This window comes from Megalobrama amblycephala, linkage group LG20 (assembly GCF_018812025.1).
Source record: "Megalobrama amblycephala isolate DHTTF-2021 linkage group LG20, ASM1881202v1, whole genome shotgun sequence".
NCBI classification, from domain to species: domain Eukaryota; kingdom Metazoa; phylum Chordata; class Actinopteri; order Cypriniformes; family Xenocyprididae; genus Megalobrama; species Megalobrama amblycephala.
This window is the reverse complement of record NC_063063.1, coordinates 1,585,353-1,604,624: the sequence shown is the minus strand read 5'-3', so window position 1 is coordinate 1,604,624 and position 19,272 is coordinate 1,585,353. Positions and strand designations below refer to the sequence as shown.

General features: G+C 36.4%; 1 protein-coding gene across 1 annotated transcript in view; it reads left to right on the top strand.

The window, feature by feature from the left end:
* The window catches only part of antxr1c (ANTXR cell adhesion molecule 1c), a 35,652-nt gene that overhangs the window by 7,334 nt on the left and 9,046 nt on the right, over nt 1-19,272 (top strand). Inside the window, exons 2-15 of the mRNA XM_048170179.1 lie at nt 5,257-5,328; nt 5,463-5,534; nt 5,612-5,693; nt 5,789-5,819; nt 5,910-5,983; nt 6,063-6,131; nt 6,850-6,930; nt 7,742-7,802; nt 9,536-9,634; nt 9,757-9,826; nt 13,092-13,170; nt 15,900-15,995; nt 16,265-16,303; nt 18,548-18,646. Of these exons, the coding sequence (XP_048026136.1) occupies nt 5,257-5,328; nt 5,463-5,534; nt 5,612-5,693; nt 5,789-5,819; nt 5,910-5,983; nt 6,063-6,131; nt 6,850-6,930; nt 7,742-7,802; nt 9,536-9,634; nt 9,757-9,826; nt 13,092-13,170; nt 15,900-15,995; nt 16,265-16,303; nt 18,548-18,646 (1,024 nt within the window). The remainder of the gene's footprint in view (nt 1-5,256; nt 5,329-5,462; nt 5,535-5,611; nt 5,694-5,788; nt 5,820-5,909; nt 5,984-6,062; nt 6,132-6,849; nt 6,931-7,741; nt 7,803-9,535; nt 9,635-9,756; nt 9,827-13,091; nt 13,171-15,899; nt 15,996-16,264; nt 16,304-18,547; nt 18,647-19,272) is intronic.

The window sequence follows — 19,272 nt, the reverse complement described above, 5'->3', positions numbered from 1 at the left end:
ACTTTCACATGTCTTAACATATGTGCCTATATCCATGTATGTGTAACCGTAGAAAACATGAGTTTTGAGGGTCACTTAAAAGATGACGTCGCTGTTTGCGGATCGCTCGTAATTCCTTTCTCTGGAGATTAGGATCATCTTCAGAGTTGATTTATTCAGTTGAAATCTTGCTGTAGGTTTTATATGGTTTAGTATAACCCATTAAAATTAGATCAAAGAGTGGCACCGCAACATATTTCATCAAGGATCTCACTTGAGAATAGACCGCTTCCTTTCCTAACGCTGTTTGCACAGGTGAGAAAACTGCAAGCTAGGCACCAATCCCATGATTGCTGTTACCTCAAGAAAGTCTTGCTTCCAACACAAACAGAGTCCATTGTGATGTTCGAAAATGTGAAGTTGAAAACTGTGGCAAGGCCTTAGCATGACCTGCATATTCTTGCCAACATTCACCTCTCTGTTACTTATGGTCTGTTTTGCCGTTTCAGAGCATGCTGGCTTTGCGCTGGCCCGTCTTTTGTTGACTGTGTTATAAAAACATCTTCCTCCCACGCCGGTCCAGAAAGAGGATTTTAGGAGCATTCATTACTCTTCAGGATAAAACAAAGTCCTTAGATTAGCATTTCTCTAGAGGAACACAAACAGCATTTTGTTTTACCAACAACAATAAAATCAATCCAGTTGAGTTGAGTCATACTAAAAAATGGGTCCCGAAATTCTGTCATCATTTACTCACCCTCATGTCGTTCCAAACCCATAAGACTTTTGTTCATCTTCAGAACGCAAATGATTTCTGTCCCTCCACTGACAGTCTACGCAGCTACCAATTTAACACTTCATAAAGAGATCGTAAAACTAATCCATATGAATTAAGGTGGTTTAGTCCAAATTTTCTGAAGAGACTCGATCTCTTTATATGATGAACAGATTTAATTTAGGCTTTTATTCACATATCATTCATCAACTCGTACATCAGTTGTGGTAAACAGAAGCTCAAGCACGTTTGCTTGACGTGCGAGAACCAATGAGGATCATTCTTGTGTGTTACGCATCACGTTTGAGCTTCCGCAAGAAACAATGAGGTTCATTCTCATGTTTCGCAGCACGTTTGAGCTTCCTCAAGAACCAATGAGGTTCATTCTTGTGTTACGCATCACGTTTGAGCTTCAGCAAGAACCAATGAGGTTCATTCTCATGTTTCGCAGCACGTTTGAGCTTCCGCAAGAACCAATGAGGTTCATTCTCACGTTACGCAGCACGTTTGAGCTTCCGTAACAACCAATGAGGTTCATTCTGGTGTTACGCAGCACGTTTGAGCTTCACAAGAACCAATGAGGTTCATTCTCATGTTACGCATCACATTTGAGCTTCCTCAAGAACCAATGAGGTTCATTCTCGTGTTATGCAGCACGTTTGAGCTTCACAAGAACCAATGAGGTTCATTCTCGTGTTACGCATCACATTTGAGCTTCCTCAAGAACCAATGAGGTTCATTCTCGTGTTACACAGCACGTTTGAGCTTCACAAGAACCAATGAGGTTCATTCTCGTGTTACGCAGCACGTTTGAGCTTCAGCAAGAACCAATGAGGTTCATTCTCGTGTTACGCAGCACGTTTGAGCTTCACAAGAACCAATGAGGTTCATTCTCGTGTTACGCATCACATTTGAGCTTCCTCAAGAACCAATGAGGTTCATTCTCGTGTTACACAGCACGTTTGAGCTTCACAAGAACCAATGAGGTTCATTCTCGTGTTACGCAGCACGTTTGAGCTTCAGCAAGAACCAATGAGGTTCATTCTTGTGTTATGCAGCACGTTTGAGCTTCACAAGAACCAATGAGGTTCATTCTCATGTTACGCATCACATTTGAGCTTCCTCAAGAACCAATGAGGTTCATTCTCGTGTTATGCAGCACGTTTGAGCTTCACAAGAACCAATGAGGTTCATTCTCGTGTTTCGCATCACGTTTGAGCTTCCTCAAGAACCAATGAGGTTCATTCTCACGTTACGCAGCACGTTTGAGCTTCCGTAACAACCAATGAGGTTCATTCTTGTATTATGCAGCACGTTTGAGCTTCACAAGAACCAATGAGGTTCATTCTCATGTTACGCATCACATTTGAGCTTCCTCAAGAACCAATGAGGTTCATTCTCGTGTTATGCAGCACGTTTGAGCTTCACAAGAACCAATGAGGTTCATTCTCATGTTACGCATCACATTTGAGCTTCCTCAAGAACCAATGAGGTTCATTCTCGTGTTATGCAGCACGTTTGAGCTTCACAAGAACCAATGAGGTTCATTCTCGTGTTTCGCATCACGTTTGAGCTTCCTCAAGAACCAATGAGGTTCATTCTCACGTTACGCAGCACGTTTGAGCTTCCGTAACAACCAATGAGGTTCATTCTTGTATTATGCAGCACGTTTGAGCTTCACAAGAACCAATGAGGTTCATTCTCATGTTACGCATCACATTTGAGCTTCCTCAAGAACCAATGAGGTTCATTCTCGTGTTATGCAGCACGTTTGAGCTTCACAAGAACCAATGAGGTTCATTCTCGTGTTACGCAGCACGTTTGAGCTTCCTCAAGAACCAATGAGGTTCATTCTCGTGTTACGCATCACATTTGAGCTTCCTCAAGAACCAATGAGGTTCATTCTCGTGTTACACAGCACGTTTGAGCTTCACAAGAACCAATGAGGTTCATTCTCGTGTTACACAGCACGTTTGAGCTTCACAAGAACCAATGAGGTTCATTCTCGTGTTACGCAGCACGTTTGAGCTTCACAAGAATCAATGAGGTTCATTCTCGTGTTACGCAGCTCGTTTGAGCTTCAGCAAGAACCAATGAGGTTCATTTTCGTGTTACGCAGCACGTTTGAGCTTCTGCAAGAACCAATGAGGTTCATTCTCGTGTTACGCAGCAAGTTTGAGCTTCCTCAAGAACCAATGAGGTTCATTCTCGTGTTACGCAGCACGTTTGCGCTTCAGCAAGAACCAATGAGGTTCATTCTCACGTTACGCAGCACGTTTGAGCTTCCTCAAGAACCAATGAGGTTCATTCTCACGTTACGCAGCACGTTTGAGGCTTCCTCAAGAACCAATGAGGTTCATTCTCATGTTACGCAGCACGTTTGAGCTTCAGCAAGAACCAATGAGGTTCATTCTCGTGTAACACAGCACGTTTGAGCTTCAGCAAGAACCAATGAGGTTCATTCTCGTGTTACGCATCACGCTTGAGTTTCTGCAAGAACTAAGGAGGTTAATTCTTGTGTGTTACGCATCACGTTTGAGCTTCCTCAAGAACCAATGAGGTTCATTCTCGTGTTACGCATCACATTTGAGCTTCCTCAAGAACCAATGAGGTTCATTCTCGTGTTATGCAGCACGTTTGAGCTTCACAAGAACCAATGAGGTTCATTCTCGTGTTACGCATCACGTTTGAGCTTCCTCAAGAACCAATGAGGTTCATTCTCGTGTTATGCAGCACGTTTGAGCTTCTTCAAGAACCAATGAGGTTCATTCTCGTGTTGCGCATCACGTTTGAGCTTCCGTAACAACCAATGAGGTTCATTCACGTGTTACGCAGCACGTTTGAGCTTCCGTAACAACCAATGAGGTTCATTCACGTGTTACGCAGCACGTTTGAGCTTCTTCAAGAACCAATGAGGTTCATTCTCGTGTTGCGCATCACGTTTGAGCTTCCGTAACAACCAATGAGGTTCATTCACGTGTTACGCAGCACGTTTGAGCTTCCGTAACAACCAATGAGGTTCATTCACGTGTTACGCAGCACGTTTGAGCTTCCGTAACAACCAATGAGGTTCATTCTCGTGTTACGCAGCACGTTTGAGCTTCCGTAACAACCAATGAGGTTCATTCTCGTGTTACGCAGCACGTTTGAGCTTCCGTAACAACCAATGAGGTTCATTCTCGTGTTACGCAGCACGTTTGAGCTTCCGTAACAACCAATGAGGTTCATTCACGTGTTACGCAGCACATTGTTCTCACACATCAAGCATGTACGGTTGAGCTTCTGTTTATGTTCGCTGATCAATGTTTAAATAAATAAAAGCCTAAATTCTGTTCATGATATAAAGTGATCGTGTCTCTTCAGAAAATTCAGACTAAACCGCTAAATTCATATGGATTAGTTTCACGATCTCTTTATGAGCTTTTTGAAGCGTCATGGGGTAGTTGCGTACACTGTCAATGGAGGGACAGAAATTGCTCAGATTTCATTAAAAATATCTTCATTTGTGTTCCGAAGATGAACAAAATTCTTACGGGTTTGGAACAACATGAAGGCGAGTAAATGACAGAACTTTCATTTTTGGGTGAACTAACCCTTTAAATCTACAATAATGTATTTTTTGGGCTAGAACATTCTGGCAAGGTTCTCTCAAAGTTATGAACCACTCTTCCAGTCACATTAATAGAATGTTTGTTCGAAGTTATCTGTCTTTAATAACGTTAAAAGTTAGAACATTATTTATACATTATTTATACATCATTCGTGGAATGTTTTTTTTTCTGAAATGATTTAGTTGGATGTTCGTGTAACATTTTTTAAATGTTACTGCTTGTTTCAGAATGATTAGAGAATGATCCCATGTTTGCAAAATCATGGAAAATGGAATGTTCCCTTAACGTTCACATAACCAAAAGAAAATTTTTAAAGCATTGGAAAAAAATTGTCATTTTGAATGTTCAGAAAACAATCAGAAATAACGTTTCCATAACTTAATAAGAATGTTAGCAAAACGTTCTTAGAATGTTTGTGTTAGCTGGGTTGAAATCATTTTGTCAAACTGACACAGGCACCGGTTTCATAAAGTGACCCAGTTACTGTTATGTCTGGCTCTCAGACTAAATGTGTTACATCAGCCAGGGAAAGAGATTTACACCACACAGAGCCAGTTTGTGCTGCATGTTTCATTAATTAAGTCAACTGACTCAAGCACAGATCAGTAGACTCAATTAGCTCATTTCCCATTTGTCATCCAGCATTAATGAATTAGCACTCGGACTGAGACAGGAAATGACCAGCTGTCATAGAGCGTTTACAGCTGCGCCTCAAGGGAAAACCGAAGGGGTCAAAATTTGATGGCTTTGCTAAGAAACTGCTTTCCGGAATTAGTTAAAAGCACCAATATTTAATTTGAAGGACTCTCGATTGTATTGATCCAATGCATTCAGAGGGTAAAAGCAGGAACATCCCATTTATTGATATTTTTCACCTCTTTTTTCCCTCAGGTCAGGAAGTGTCAAACACCACTGGCATGAAATCTACGCTTTTGTTGAACATTTGGCTGAGAAATTCACCAGGTACTAAACTGTAAAACAAACAAATGCATTGAATCAAACTATAAGACCCAACTGAATGGCATGTTATAGTTATAACATGTACGATTTCTATAGATGATTTCACAAATTTGTAACGTTTTTTTATCATCTTACAGCCCTATGCTACGAATGTCCTTCATCGTCTTCTCAACCAGAGGAAACACAATCATGAGACTCACAGAAAACAGGTGCAGAAAGACACATTCTCTAATGCTTCACATATTTAGAAACAGTTACTTATTTTATTCTTCTCATTATTTCAAAGGGAGACCATAAGAAAAGGCCTTAATGTTCTAAGACGAGAGATCCCAGGTGGAGATACATTTATGCATCTTGGTCTAGAAAAGGTAAAATGTTCAAATTAAAGCTGTTTGTCGTTCAAATAAGCTATTTTAATGTGCTTTGCTTCTTTTAAACAATATTATCTAATCTGCATTCACAGGCAAACGAGCAAATACACCAGGAAAACTTTGGTAGGCTTCCATTAAAGACGCTCATTGTCACGTATTGCTGTCATTACAGTTTTTCCTTACCAACATTGACATCTTCTCTCCACTTTGTAGGAACTGCAAGTGTTATAATTGCATTGACAGACGGTGAGCTTCAAGAACATCAGCTGATAGCAGCTCAACAGGAGGTAACGAGCATTCAGGCTGCAGACATTTATAAACCTAAAGGACATGGTTTTTAATTGCGATTGCTTGATATTTAACCAGGCAGCACGAGCTCGGGGATTGGGTGCAATCGTGTATTGTGTTGGAGTGAAGGACTTCAATGAAACTCAGGTGATGATAAAACTTTTGTTGATGGTTTGAAAGCACCATTTGGCTTGAACTTGTACATATAGCTTGTTAGCAGTCAGCGTCCCCATATTGGGACAATTGGCTCGCTTATTTATTGCCTCTTTTCCCTATCACCCCTAATCATCATAAATTACTAAATCATTCGATAGCATCAATTTTCGAGAGTATCGTTTGAAAGCGTAAACACTCAAAATTCATCAGTTTCGAAATTGAACATTGCACTACCATTGAAACGGTACTTTAAAACCTCATAGCGGGCTAAATTTTTGTGATATTAACTTCAAATTTGGAACACAGCTTGGTTAGACATATGCTGTTGATTTTAGAGTCCAAATTATTTTCTAAAATATATATTTTTGTATAAAAAAAATTTTTTGTACACTTTCATTTTTTGAAGTGGCTGCAATAATCTTACGGTTTTCTATAAAAAGAGTTCAATCTTACCAAAGCATTCATGAATTACAACCATTTAAGTTCAGATCTATGCTCAAAGTGACAGTTAACAGACTAGTATCAAAGCATCAATAAGTTCTTCCATCTTGCAAACAATGTTGTAAACTCTTCCTAAACCCTCAAGTATGTACTTACCAGAGAATGAAATTCAATGTAAACCATGCACTTTATATGGAGGAAACCAATTGAAATCAACCAATCGAGACTTTGATCAGCTCTAAATAAACATCTGTTTGTCCTGTTTTAGCTGGCTACCATAGCGGACACCAGTAAGCATGTGTTTCCGGTTTTGGGAGGATTCCAGGCACTGAGAGGAATGATTGACTCGGTAAACCGAAACTTGTGGAAGATGAATTAAAAATGCTTTCTTCTAAGATGCATGTTTCTTTACTTAAAGGATAAGTTCACCCAAAAATGAAAATTGTCGTCAATTACTCACCCTCAAGACTTTTGAAACACAAATGAAGATATTTTAATGAAATCTGAGAGATTTCTGTCCCTCCACTGCTTTAGTTTAGTTTTGTTTGCTGTTCAATATTTATATGACTAAATTAAATATGTTAATCATAGATGATGTGCCTCTTCAAAAGACTTGGAATCTTATGGATTTCTTTGTGAACGTTTTGAAGTGGCAGAGTTTTGGTTGAACAGAATTTCAATGGAGTGACAGGAATCTTAATCTGTGTTCTGAAGATGAATGAAAGTCTTATGGATTTGGAAAGACATGAGTTTGAGTAAATGATGATGGAATTTTAATTTAGGGGTGAACTAAAAAAGTGTGAACTAAACTAAAAAAACTAAAGCTGAAGTGTGGTAAAATATATATTTTTTTTTTATATCCACACTTAATATCCACCTTATTTTTCACATTTGTAAACTGATTCACCTGAAAAGTTTTACATTGTAACACTGTGGTATTTTTAAAACATTAATCAAGTGTGTGTTTCCCAAGACCATCATGAGCCCATGCTTATCGTAGAAATCATTGGCACTAATGCAGAAATTACACACTTTAGCTTTAATAATAAATTCTAAATAAATTTATAAGTAAATAAGTGCATTTTGTACAAATTATTAAATTGTTTTATCAATTTTTATTTAAATAAAAAATAGATATGAATGAATATTTTCTTTTTTAGATCATCAAAAAATCTTGTATTGAGATCTTGGCAGCGGAGCCATCCAGCGTATGTGCAGGAGGTAAGAAAAATATATGTATAGTCTATATATATATATATATATATATATATATATATATATATATATATATATATATATATAATATATTTATATAAAGTAATAATAATGCCTTTGATTTCATTTGTTAATAGCTATGTTCCTTCCACATTCAATTATTTGGGAAATAAGACTTCATCACTGATTTTAACTGCAGGAAATGTGGATTCTTGTTAACATACTGTACATGTCTCGCAGTGGATTATGTATGTGACATTAATCTTTATGGTATATTGTAAGTCAAGGAGAATTTAACTCAGTAAAGGCCTGTTCACACCAAGAACAATAACTGTAACGATAACGATAATGATAAAGATATAGTTCTAAATATAGCTGCGAGCAGCAATTATCTGGGTTCAAACGTTTCAAGGTCTTTAAGCACATGCGTAAAAAGGAATAATGTTTTAATTAGCAAGCCTGTAACATCTCGATCATAGATGGAAAAGACCATTTACAGCCGATACAGGCAATTTACCATTGGAAATATGTGGTTTTATAGCTTTTTAACAGTTAGGTCGAGCCAAAAACCTTGGACTGATTCGCCAAAGTTGGTTTTTGAAATAATCTCCTATATTTACGAAACGATTTGATTGACAGCAGCGGACCTAGAGGCAAAGTTACTCAGAATGAGGAGTTCTACCATGTGGTATGAAATCACTCGATACACAATCCTTAACGCACGTGAAAAATGCAAAGGCACGCCTGGTGGCCGATTTCTTTGGCATTTCTCATGGGGCCATTAGTCAAACAGACCCAGCGAGTTATATTCCGATCGGCCTCCGTTAACCTTGTCTGATAGCTGCTTAGAATTCAGTGGCCGATGGCGGACATGTTTTTTGAGATACGCCAATGTCCTCATAGACAATCATGGCATCTTGGACAAAGACACTGTATGCAAATATTCAAGTCAATCGGACAAACGGTGAAGTAGTTATAGACATTTTCAAGTTTTTTTCCTGTTATAGCGCCATCAAGTGGCCAGTCACCTCGTCCTTTTTCACACAACCACAGAATGAGCTCCTATATAGATGTACCAAGTTTGGTGAAAATATCTCATTCCGTTCACGAGTTATAGCCATTTTAGTAAAAGTGGCTCCACCCACATCAAACATTTTGGCGGCCCTTAGAGACCCTGAATCAAAATTTCAACTTTTTTGACAATCGGACTCCGGAGAATTTTCTTGCACTGGATTGTTTTTGAACAGGCCAAAAACCTAGGACTAGTTTGCAAAAGTAGGTATTTCAAAAAATCCGAAAAATATTGTCCGCTGTAGTCAAGGATAATATAGTTATCATTATCTTAATAGCTCTATTTCTTGGTATAAACGGGCCTTTAGTCTTTAAGACTGGATTAATCATTTAATTTCCATTCCTGCATACAGCATGTCACTTTTTTTGGACTAGATATCCATTTAGAATAGTTAAAAAATTAATATAAGCACATTATCAATAAATAATCATAGGGAAATTCCAGTGTCGAACATGACAGATGCATTTCCCCAAGAGGACATTTATATCATTGTGGTTTTAAATTACCCAACATTACTTGAGCTCTGATGATTTCAACAGGAAGACATTGACCCGTGCTAAAAATGCAGAGAAGTTTATATTTTTGTGGGGAAATGGTGTAATGAAATGTCTTTAGTGAGGATTTATCACCATTTTTTGAGCAGCAACTGTGGGAATATGTGTTTCAGAGTCATTTCAAGTGGTGGTGAGAGGTAATGGTTTTCGACATGCCAGAAACATAGACCAGGTCCTGTGCAGCTTCAAAATAAACGACACAGTCACGCTCAGTGAGTGTTTTTCCTACAAATATTCCCACAGAGTCTGAGTACTTTCTCATAATGAAAATATATATTGCTGCATTTATAACTGTACTTTACTAAGCTTTGAACCTTTTATTCTTCCATAACAGATGAGAAGCCTGCGAGTGTTGAAGACACGTTCTTGCTGTGCCCTGCGCCTGTTATAGATGAAGTTGGAAAGTAAGTGAGAAGCTGACGGACAGGTCTGCCATGCATTAGGCCGTGTTTATGAGCCCAGTCAGAGGTCACATTCCACTTCCTGCGCAACTCGCTGTTTTAGTTGTGAGGTCATCCTGTTGATCCACTGTTTTCCAGCACTGCCTGATTTCTTGAGTTCATAGCCTTCATTTTCCTTTCGGATCCACAGAATCAAAGCCTGAGCTTAAGATGATGTCAGAGGCTCTGAGGAGCCATTAAATCAGATAGTTCCTCAGGAATCGTTGCGTTCATCACACCCACTCTCTGCTTTTCTTTGTTCCTCATCTCTATTAATTCCTTACAGACCCTAAAGCTTCCATATTTCTTCCCCCTCTTCTGCTTTCCATGCACTAATACAGAACCCCCTTGTTATCAGTAACTATACAGTGTTCTTGCATTTTTAGCTTCTTAATGTTACGTATTTCTCTTCTATAGCTGCTCAAATTTCATTGGTCGATGGCGGACATGTTTTTTGAGATATGCCAATGTCCTCATAGATGATCATAGCAGCTTGGACAAAGACACTGCATGCCAATTTTCAAGTCAATCAGACTAATGGTGAAGTAGTTACAGACAATATGAGATGGTAGGAAAAATATGTCAATGCTTTTGCAGTCTCTCACAAAAGTTTTGCATTCCCCCGAGAAACTTTGCTCTCGCTTGCAAAGAATTCAAAAGTAGGAACGTCAAATATTTGCGAGAGAATGCAAAAGCATTGACATATTTTTCCTACCATCTCATATTTTTCTTCCATCATAGATATGCTATCAATATATTGTGCATCCCTAGTTTATTTAGTAGTTTATTAAAATGGATTATTAATAATAATTGGAATAAACAATTCTTCCATCCCTCTCATCCAGTCAGAATTTAGAAACTTTTTGTTCTCATTGAAACCTGCCATGATTCCTTTAGCTCTTCACATACTAAATACTTTAAATGTAGTGAACTCTCCCAAACCCCAATCACCAGTCCATTTCTTTTCTCTTCTCTCTCTCATCTTGTCTTCTGTCCCATCCTACATCAAACCATCAGCCCACCTTCCTCACATACATGCCAAACTCTCCCTCATTTCTTTTGTTTTGCACTGATTTAACTGAGTCCATTCGACATCAGAGTTCGGTTGGTGTGAAAGTAATTTTCTGAACTCAAGTTCACACCAAGTAATTCAACAGTGTGAAAAAGCACCTAAACTTTACTTTGCCTCTCAAGGGCCCGATATACCTCAAGTTAAATCGAAGAAATAACTGATATGATGTAATTTTGAACAAAATCAGGCCAAAATGAAGTTTGTTTGGAGTTTGTTTCTGGAGTTCGAAACAGTTTGCCAAAACAAACTTTCCAGAAAAGTTCACTCTAGCTGGTAAACAGCTTCGAACTACCATTGGTCCATGGTGATGATGTAATAGGTGTCTGTTCAGACACGAGTAAAACATGAACACACTAGAGAGCCACTTAATAGTAGAAATTGAAGTTGTAATTACGGGTTCAAGTGCGTAGCGCTGAAACACTGTTGTAATTGTTAACATTTCCATGGATCAGCATTCTCCTCTAAAAGTGATCGGACCAAACCGTAAGTCATAGAGATTTGAAACTTTGAGGGCTGGTAGTAATCACACCGTCCACAACGTCACCAACGGTCACCCCGATCGGCCTGACAGGGGCGCTACAGCAGTGAAAAGTATGAAATTGCTCAAAACCGTTAGGCTCAAGTGTCTTATTTGTTGGAATCCTTGGCTCAAGACGGACGAAATGCATGCAATCAAAGTTTTTTGGGGGTTTTTGGATTTTGTTGCGAACTAGTCCTAGGTTTTTGGCCCGATCAGAACTAAAACCAGTGCAGCAAGATTCTCTGGAGTATGATTGTCAAAAATTATCAAAAAAATAAATAAATTTAAATTTCGATTCACGGTCTCTAAGAGCGCCAAAGCGTTCAAAGTGGGCGGAGCCTCTTTCACTAAAATGGCTGTAACTCATGAACGGAATGAGATATTTTCACCAAATTTGGCACACCTATGTAAGAGCTCATTCTCTGGTTGTATGAGAAAGGATGCAGCAACTGGCCACTTGGTGGCGCTATAACATGGAAAAAAAACTTAAAAATGGCTATAACTACGCAACCCAAAGTCTGATTGACTTGAAAATTGGCATGCTGTGTCTTTGTCCAAGGTGCCAAGACTGCTTTTGAGGACATTAGTGTTTCTCAAAAAATGAGACAGCCATTGTCCATCGAATCGTTCGTTAAATATTGGAGATTATTTCAAAAAACAACTTTGGCGAACTAATCCTAGGTTTTTGGCTCAATCTCGATAAATGTTAAAAAGCTTTATAAACCATATATTTCCTATGGTAAATTGGCTGTAAATGGTCTTTTCCATCTATGATCGATTACAGGTTTTTACGAATGTGCTTAAAGCGTGCTTGAAAGCGACACTGACACTATTTTTTCTTGTTTAATACTGTAAAGCTGCTTGCTTTAAAGCAATATATTGAATAAAGTGGTATATAAATAAACGTGACGTGATTGGCGAGCCAAATTGCAGAGCTGGTGCAAACATATCCACATCCCTATCATCAGATGCTGTCAGTTTTGTTGTGTGTTTATTTTGTTATCGAGAGGAAAACACACAGCACACATTTCCATATTCATCTAAACGTTGGGTGTGGGCGGCATTGGGATGTTTGCTAACAGCGCATCACTGCAAAAGTATTTTGAACTTTTTACCCCTAAGCGAAGTACGAAAAGAACTTGAGTATATCGGGGTCTTCAGAAATGATTGTCTGGCTGTTCAACGGTATGTTTTTTGAGGAATGTGAACCGAAGCTAAATTAGATGCTCTTCATCAGGGAGAAATGACTTATCTGTCAGAACAGCAGACTTGGCCTCTGTCTGTTCAGAGACAAACCTCGGCGGGAATGCTGAACATGTGGAATGCTGTTTTTATCAAATGTTTGAGACACTAGACAGCTGACTACAACAAAAGTTAACCAGCACCCTACAAAGCTCTGTAAGGGTGCCAATTATGGTCTGGAAGCCAACTAAAGATCTGCAAATACATCTTTTTCTAAAAAATGTCACAAAAATGTTGTCTTTGGCACATATGTCTCATGTCTCTCTAAATCCTGTTGGTCTTATGTTTTTTTCCCCCTACTTTTATGGATACTTCTGTGCAGTGCTAAAGGATTTGCTGGCTTTCAACGTGACAAAAATGGATATGAAAATTTATGTTTGGTCTTTGTGCTTCAGGGTGGTGTACCTGCAAGTCAGCATGAACGAGGGTCTGTCATTCATCACCAGCTCCGTACACATAACCACAACAGAGTGTGTAAGTCTGACTACAAACACACTTACGCAACATCACATCCAGCCAAACTTAAATCTTCAAAATGGAAATTAATTTTGAGATTTGCTTAATATATATCAACCATTAGCCTATATATACAACATTTGAATGATGAACTCCCTGAAACGCCTCCATTGAGTTTTCTTCACAATATTCCTCATTTTAATAATTAATGCGCAGAATAAAGGGGCGGGGCCTGGTTGAGTTAGTTAGTAGTGTGTTGAAACTGGTGGTTATGGTAAGGGGCGGGACATTTCCCAAACACCAATCACAACACACTGCTCCAGCTGACCAATCAGAGCACATTGTGCTTTTCAGAAGGAGGGGCTTCATAGAAACAGAGCGTTACTGACAGACTGGGAAGAGAGGAGCTGCAACAATGGAGAATATGAGGAAAATAATCAACATTCAATCTAGTAGAGCCCAAAAACAACATCAAGACTTTGTAAAACCGCATAATTGGTCCCCTTTGATTAAAACTAAATATAGCTGTTATATATGATTGTAATTATGTTGCATTATAAATCATTTGAAAGTTAATGGGTGGTCTTTTACTTCGTAACCCCTTATTTTTTTTGTATTCTCCCCTCCTCACGTTCAGGTCGTCCCCCATCATCATTTTCTCTTCACAACACACCATCCCCCCAACAATACACACATCAAGGGCCAAACCGCAGGGGTTTAGCGCGTCCCCAGACCAGAGCCCCAAAAAGATCCTGTCTCTGATTCTCACTGAGCAGGCTTCTTGCCCAAAACCACAAGAATAAGTTTTTATGAAGCATTTCTTTTCTAAATACTTAGAGAATAGAAATGCTCTTCCCATTCTTTTCCCATGACATACTTTTTAACAGTGAGGTTATATAGTTTTTGATTCATGGCTTGTCTTCTGATGAAAATGTCCCGTAGATTTAGTCAATATTTTATCATATTCATGTATTTGATTCCATACTGACAAATATGACATGTAATTTTTAAATAATATTTAAACATTATTATGTCATGTAATATTTGTTTGTGGTATTCTCCATTTTTACTGTTATTTTTATTTCTTATGCATGCCATTTTTATTCTTATGTATTTAGTTCTTCTTTATGTAAAGCACTTTAAATTACCATTGTGTATGATATTATAATATTATAATATAATATTTTGTCATGTAATATTCATTAATTTTATACCATTTGTCTGACAAAAATGGCTTGCAATTTTTTAAATAATATTTTAACATTATTTTGTCATGTAATATTCACAAATGTTATACCATTTTCCTGACAAAAATGTCTTGCAATTTGTTTAAATAATATTTAAACATTTTGTCATCTCACATTCATTAATTTTGCACCATTTTACTGTCAAAAATGACTCATAATTTTTAAATAATATTTAAACATTTCTTCATGTTATATACATTATTTTTACACAATTTTACTGTCAAAAATGACCTGTAATTTTTTAACAATGTTAAGCTATTATTTCATCACATCAAATGGTTTAAAATTAATGAAAATAAAATTTTACTGACGAAAAAATACTTGTAATTTTTGAGCAGTATTGAAACATTATTTCTTAATGTCATATTCATTCATTTTTAAACCATTTTACATTTTACTGACAAAATGACATGTAATTGTTAAATAATATTTAAACATTATTTTGTCATGTAATATTCACTGATTTTACACCATTTTACATTTTACTGACAAAAAATATATAATTTTTTTAAATAATATTTTGTCATGTAATATTCATTAATTTTATACCATTTTCTGACAAAATGGCTTGCAATTTTTTTTATAATATTTAAACATTTCATCATGTCACATTCATTAATTTTGCACCATTTTCAAGTTTCAAGTTTCATGTTTACTTAATTTATATAGCACATTTAAAACAGCCACACAATTTTACTGTCAAAAATGACACATAATTTTTAAATAATATTTAAACATTTCTTCATGTTATATACATTATTTTTACACAATTTGACTGTCAAAAATGACATGTAATTTTTTAACAATGTTAAGCCATTATTTCATCACGTCAAATGATTTAAAATGAATGAAAATAAAATTCTACTGACAAAAAAAAATAGTTGTAATTTTTGAACAGTATTGAAACATTATTTCTTAATGTCATATTCATTCATTTTTAAACCATTTTACATTTTACTGACAAAATGACATGTAATTTTTAAATAATATTTAAACATTATTTTGTCATGTAATATTCACTGATTTTACACCATTTTACATTTTACTGACAAAAATGGCTTGCAATTTTTAAATAATATTTAAACATTTCTTTGTGTTATATCCATTATTTTTATTTATTTTTTATTATCAAAAATTATGTTCATTTTTTATTGTAAAATTAACAAATATAACATTTTACTTGTAATTTAAACATTATTTCTTAATATCATATTCATTCATTTTTAAATCATTTCGCATTTTACTGACAAAAATGGCGTCATTTTTTTAGAATATTTAAACCTTTTTAAAAAATGTATAAACATTTATTTATGTCAATTTAAACCAAACGTATCGTTAGGGAAATTCACTAACAAAATTAAAACATTGGTTCTTGAAGTAACAAAGTAACACTCCCAAATGACAACATGGCATTACTTTTTTGTTAGTGAAGTATAAAAATGGTTGCTTATCCCTGTCTTTCTCAACCTCTCCCACTTTCTCTGTCTTTTGCTTTTGCAGTTTGATGGAACGATCCTCCTGATCACCCTGCTGGTGTTGTTTCTATTATTGGCTCTGTTGTTCATGTGGTGGTTCTGGCCGCTTTGCTGCACTGTAGTAAGTCATCGCCTCATTTACCATTTTAAATATCAGCCTTCATACAGTACGTTCTCACGACACATCTTCCAGTATAGTTTAATCTGGAAGCCAAGGCCTATGGATTTGCGGTAAAGACTGAAGTTGAGTGATTTAAGGTGGAAAATTGGTCAATTCATCTCAAATGAGCACACACTGTATAACCGGAGGTCATGATTTAACATGCTATTATATTATGCATGACTTGTGTTTTTGGTTATGTTGGACATCTATGATTTGTCTTTCCACAGGTGATCAAAGAACCTCCACCTCCTCCACCGCCAGAGCCAGTGAGTTATAGTTTCACCTCTAAGCTTTATCTTAAAAATCTTATAAATATTACAATTAAAATCATATACATTTTTAAAATAAATATTATAAAAATAAATATATACTATATAGAAAATATGCATGGTATCAAATAACAACAATTATTATTAATTTCATTATTATTATTATTATTATTAATTTGACATTTTGACATATCGTTAGTCGACACATTTTGAAATTGCTAGTTTTCTTATTATTCTCAAAGGCAGTCTATGGCAGCCCATAGCACCGTATGGTAAAAAGTTATGAAATTTGGCACACAGATAGAGGACAGTCTGAAAAGTTTCCATAGCAAATTTGGAGTCTCTACCTCAAACTCTCTAGCGCCACCAACAGTTCAAAGATTTACTCATGTTTATGCTCATAACTTTAGTCCTAGAAGCAAAATTCCTCTGACTCCATGGCTAATGCCGAATCGAATGCATCCTATGATGTCGTTTCCGTCATGAAAAATGTTCTGCCATTTTTAATTTTCCGAAAAACCTACCTTTTCGAAATCCTCCTAGAGCGTTTGTCCAATTTGCATGAAATTTGGTATGTAGCATCTACTCACACTACTCCAGGCAAAAATTTAAACGATTTTTGATCGGCCAACCCGTTCTTGTGTAACGCGTCAATGAATTTGATGGCTAACACGCAAAAATGGATGCTGTATCTTCGCAATGATTTGGTGTCAATACACCAAATCATTACGAAGATACAGCATCCACTAAACTTGGTATATGTCATTACAGGCATGACTTGGAGGTACATGCACAGTATCGTCACAGCGCCACCTACAGGTGCCGAGATAGGAAAAATTGCTATTTTTGCTTATAACTTTTGAATGCCTTGTCCTAAAATCATGAGGCATTCCTTGAGGCATACCGAGTTGAACGATATCCAATTTTATTTGGTCGGCCATTTTGGGCGTAGGCCATTTTGAATTTTGTCATAAAATGCTGTATTTTACGAAAGCATGAACGTATTATTACGAAACTCGGTATGATTCATTGAGGCCATGTTCTGAGAGGACCTGTAAAGTTTTAGGTCAGCGCCTCCTAGTGATCAAGAGATATAATGAAATTTATGAAAATGCTTATAACATGAAAATTTCAATATATTGTAATTTAACTTATATCATCAGATTCGTTGGCTTATGCCAAATCCTACGATACCAAATTTGCCATATTCTACCATACTTACTTTCCGCCATATTGAATTAAATTCAAAACCTACTTTTTTGAACTCTTCCTATAAAATTTGTCTGAGTTGTACAAAATTTGGTATTTAGCATCTACAGACACTCATGACAAAAAGTTATTAAAAGATTTCTTGTTGTTTTATACTGCGTCAACAAATTTGACTGCGAGCACACCAAAATGGATATGCAGCTGTATCTTTGCAAACGTTTTGTGCATTGACATGAAACTTGGTACATGTCATGACAGGCATGACTTGAGGGTGCATGCAGAGTTTCATCATAGCGCCACCTACTGCTCAGAAGTTATAAACCATGACATAAGTGCTTTAACTGGTGTAATTTAAATAGCTTGATCCTAACCTCATGATCACAGATGACCACAAATACAGTAGTCAACATTTGAAGTGGATCAAAAAAGTTCATCAAAGTTGTCCTAATAACTAAGTTGTCTTAATACGAAGGTTTTAGGACAACTTTGATGAAAGGTTTTGATCCACTTCAAATGTTGACTACTATATTTCCTTTTCTGCCCTTTTTCGGCTGGACCCCGGTATTGCTGCTTGCAGCTATATTTCACAATAATTATTTTTTAAATAATAATAATAACAAAACAAGTCTAGTTTTATTCTGCTCTGAAATCTTGAGATTAATCAAAATTATTTTATTCTGTTGCCAGCAATAGGTCAGCCAAATATCTTAGTATAGCGAGTAACATAGTATAACTTTATTTTCAAAGTATCACTGTAGTTTAACTACTATAAATAATGAGTAGCTTGTCGCCTGGATGTAAATTGGCCTTGTCTCATAATCTGTATTCAGTAGCAAATCCCATGACAAAGCCACAGCAGGGTTTCTTAGTGTGAGATTCATGAAGAGGCTTTAATGAAAAACATCAGATGACTTTGAGTTAACAACATCAACATGTCCAAAAAAAAAAAAAAACTGACAGTTTACTCCTATGAGCAGATGTTTCGTACCTCTTGTGCTCCTTCAAACTACATAACATGTTTTTCCTCTTCAGGAGTCAGATGATGAGGACGGCATGCCAAAGAAGAAATGGCCCACGGTAGACGCGTCATATTACGGCGGTCGAGGAGTTGGAGGAATTAAACGAATGGAGGTGAGCTTCCTGAAAAGAAGAAATGCAATCTGAGAAAAATGTGTGGTGATTATTAACACATTCATAGGAATCTGTAAACTTTACTAAAAAAGTGTCAGTTTTTAAAAGAATAATTGTCTTAAATAAGGCAGATAAATATTATTTTTAATATTATTATTATTATTCTTTGATGAATAGAAAGTTTAAAAAAACAGAATTTATTTAAAACAGTATGTATTTTTTCTTGAGCATCAAATAATTGTATTAGAATGATTTCTGAAGGATCATGTGACACTGAAGACTGGAGTAATGATGCTGAAAATTCAGCTTTGATCACAGGAATAAATTATATTTTAACATATATTACAATATACAAAGTCAAGTCATCTTTATTTATATAGCGCTTTATACAATACAGTTTGATTCAAAGCAGCTTTATAAACAGTTTATTTTGGCTGTACAGCAGCTCTAGAAGAAAATACTGTTATTGTTCAGCTGAAGTCGGTTCAGTCTTGATTCAGTTCCGTTGTAAAGTTCGGTAGCATTTAAATATTTCATCCAGTTCCTTTAGCTTGAAGATCGGATTCGTCACGCCAGTTTGGAGAAAAGCTCATAAGTGCAGAGGACTTGTCTGGTTCTTGTGATCT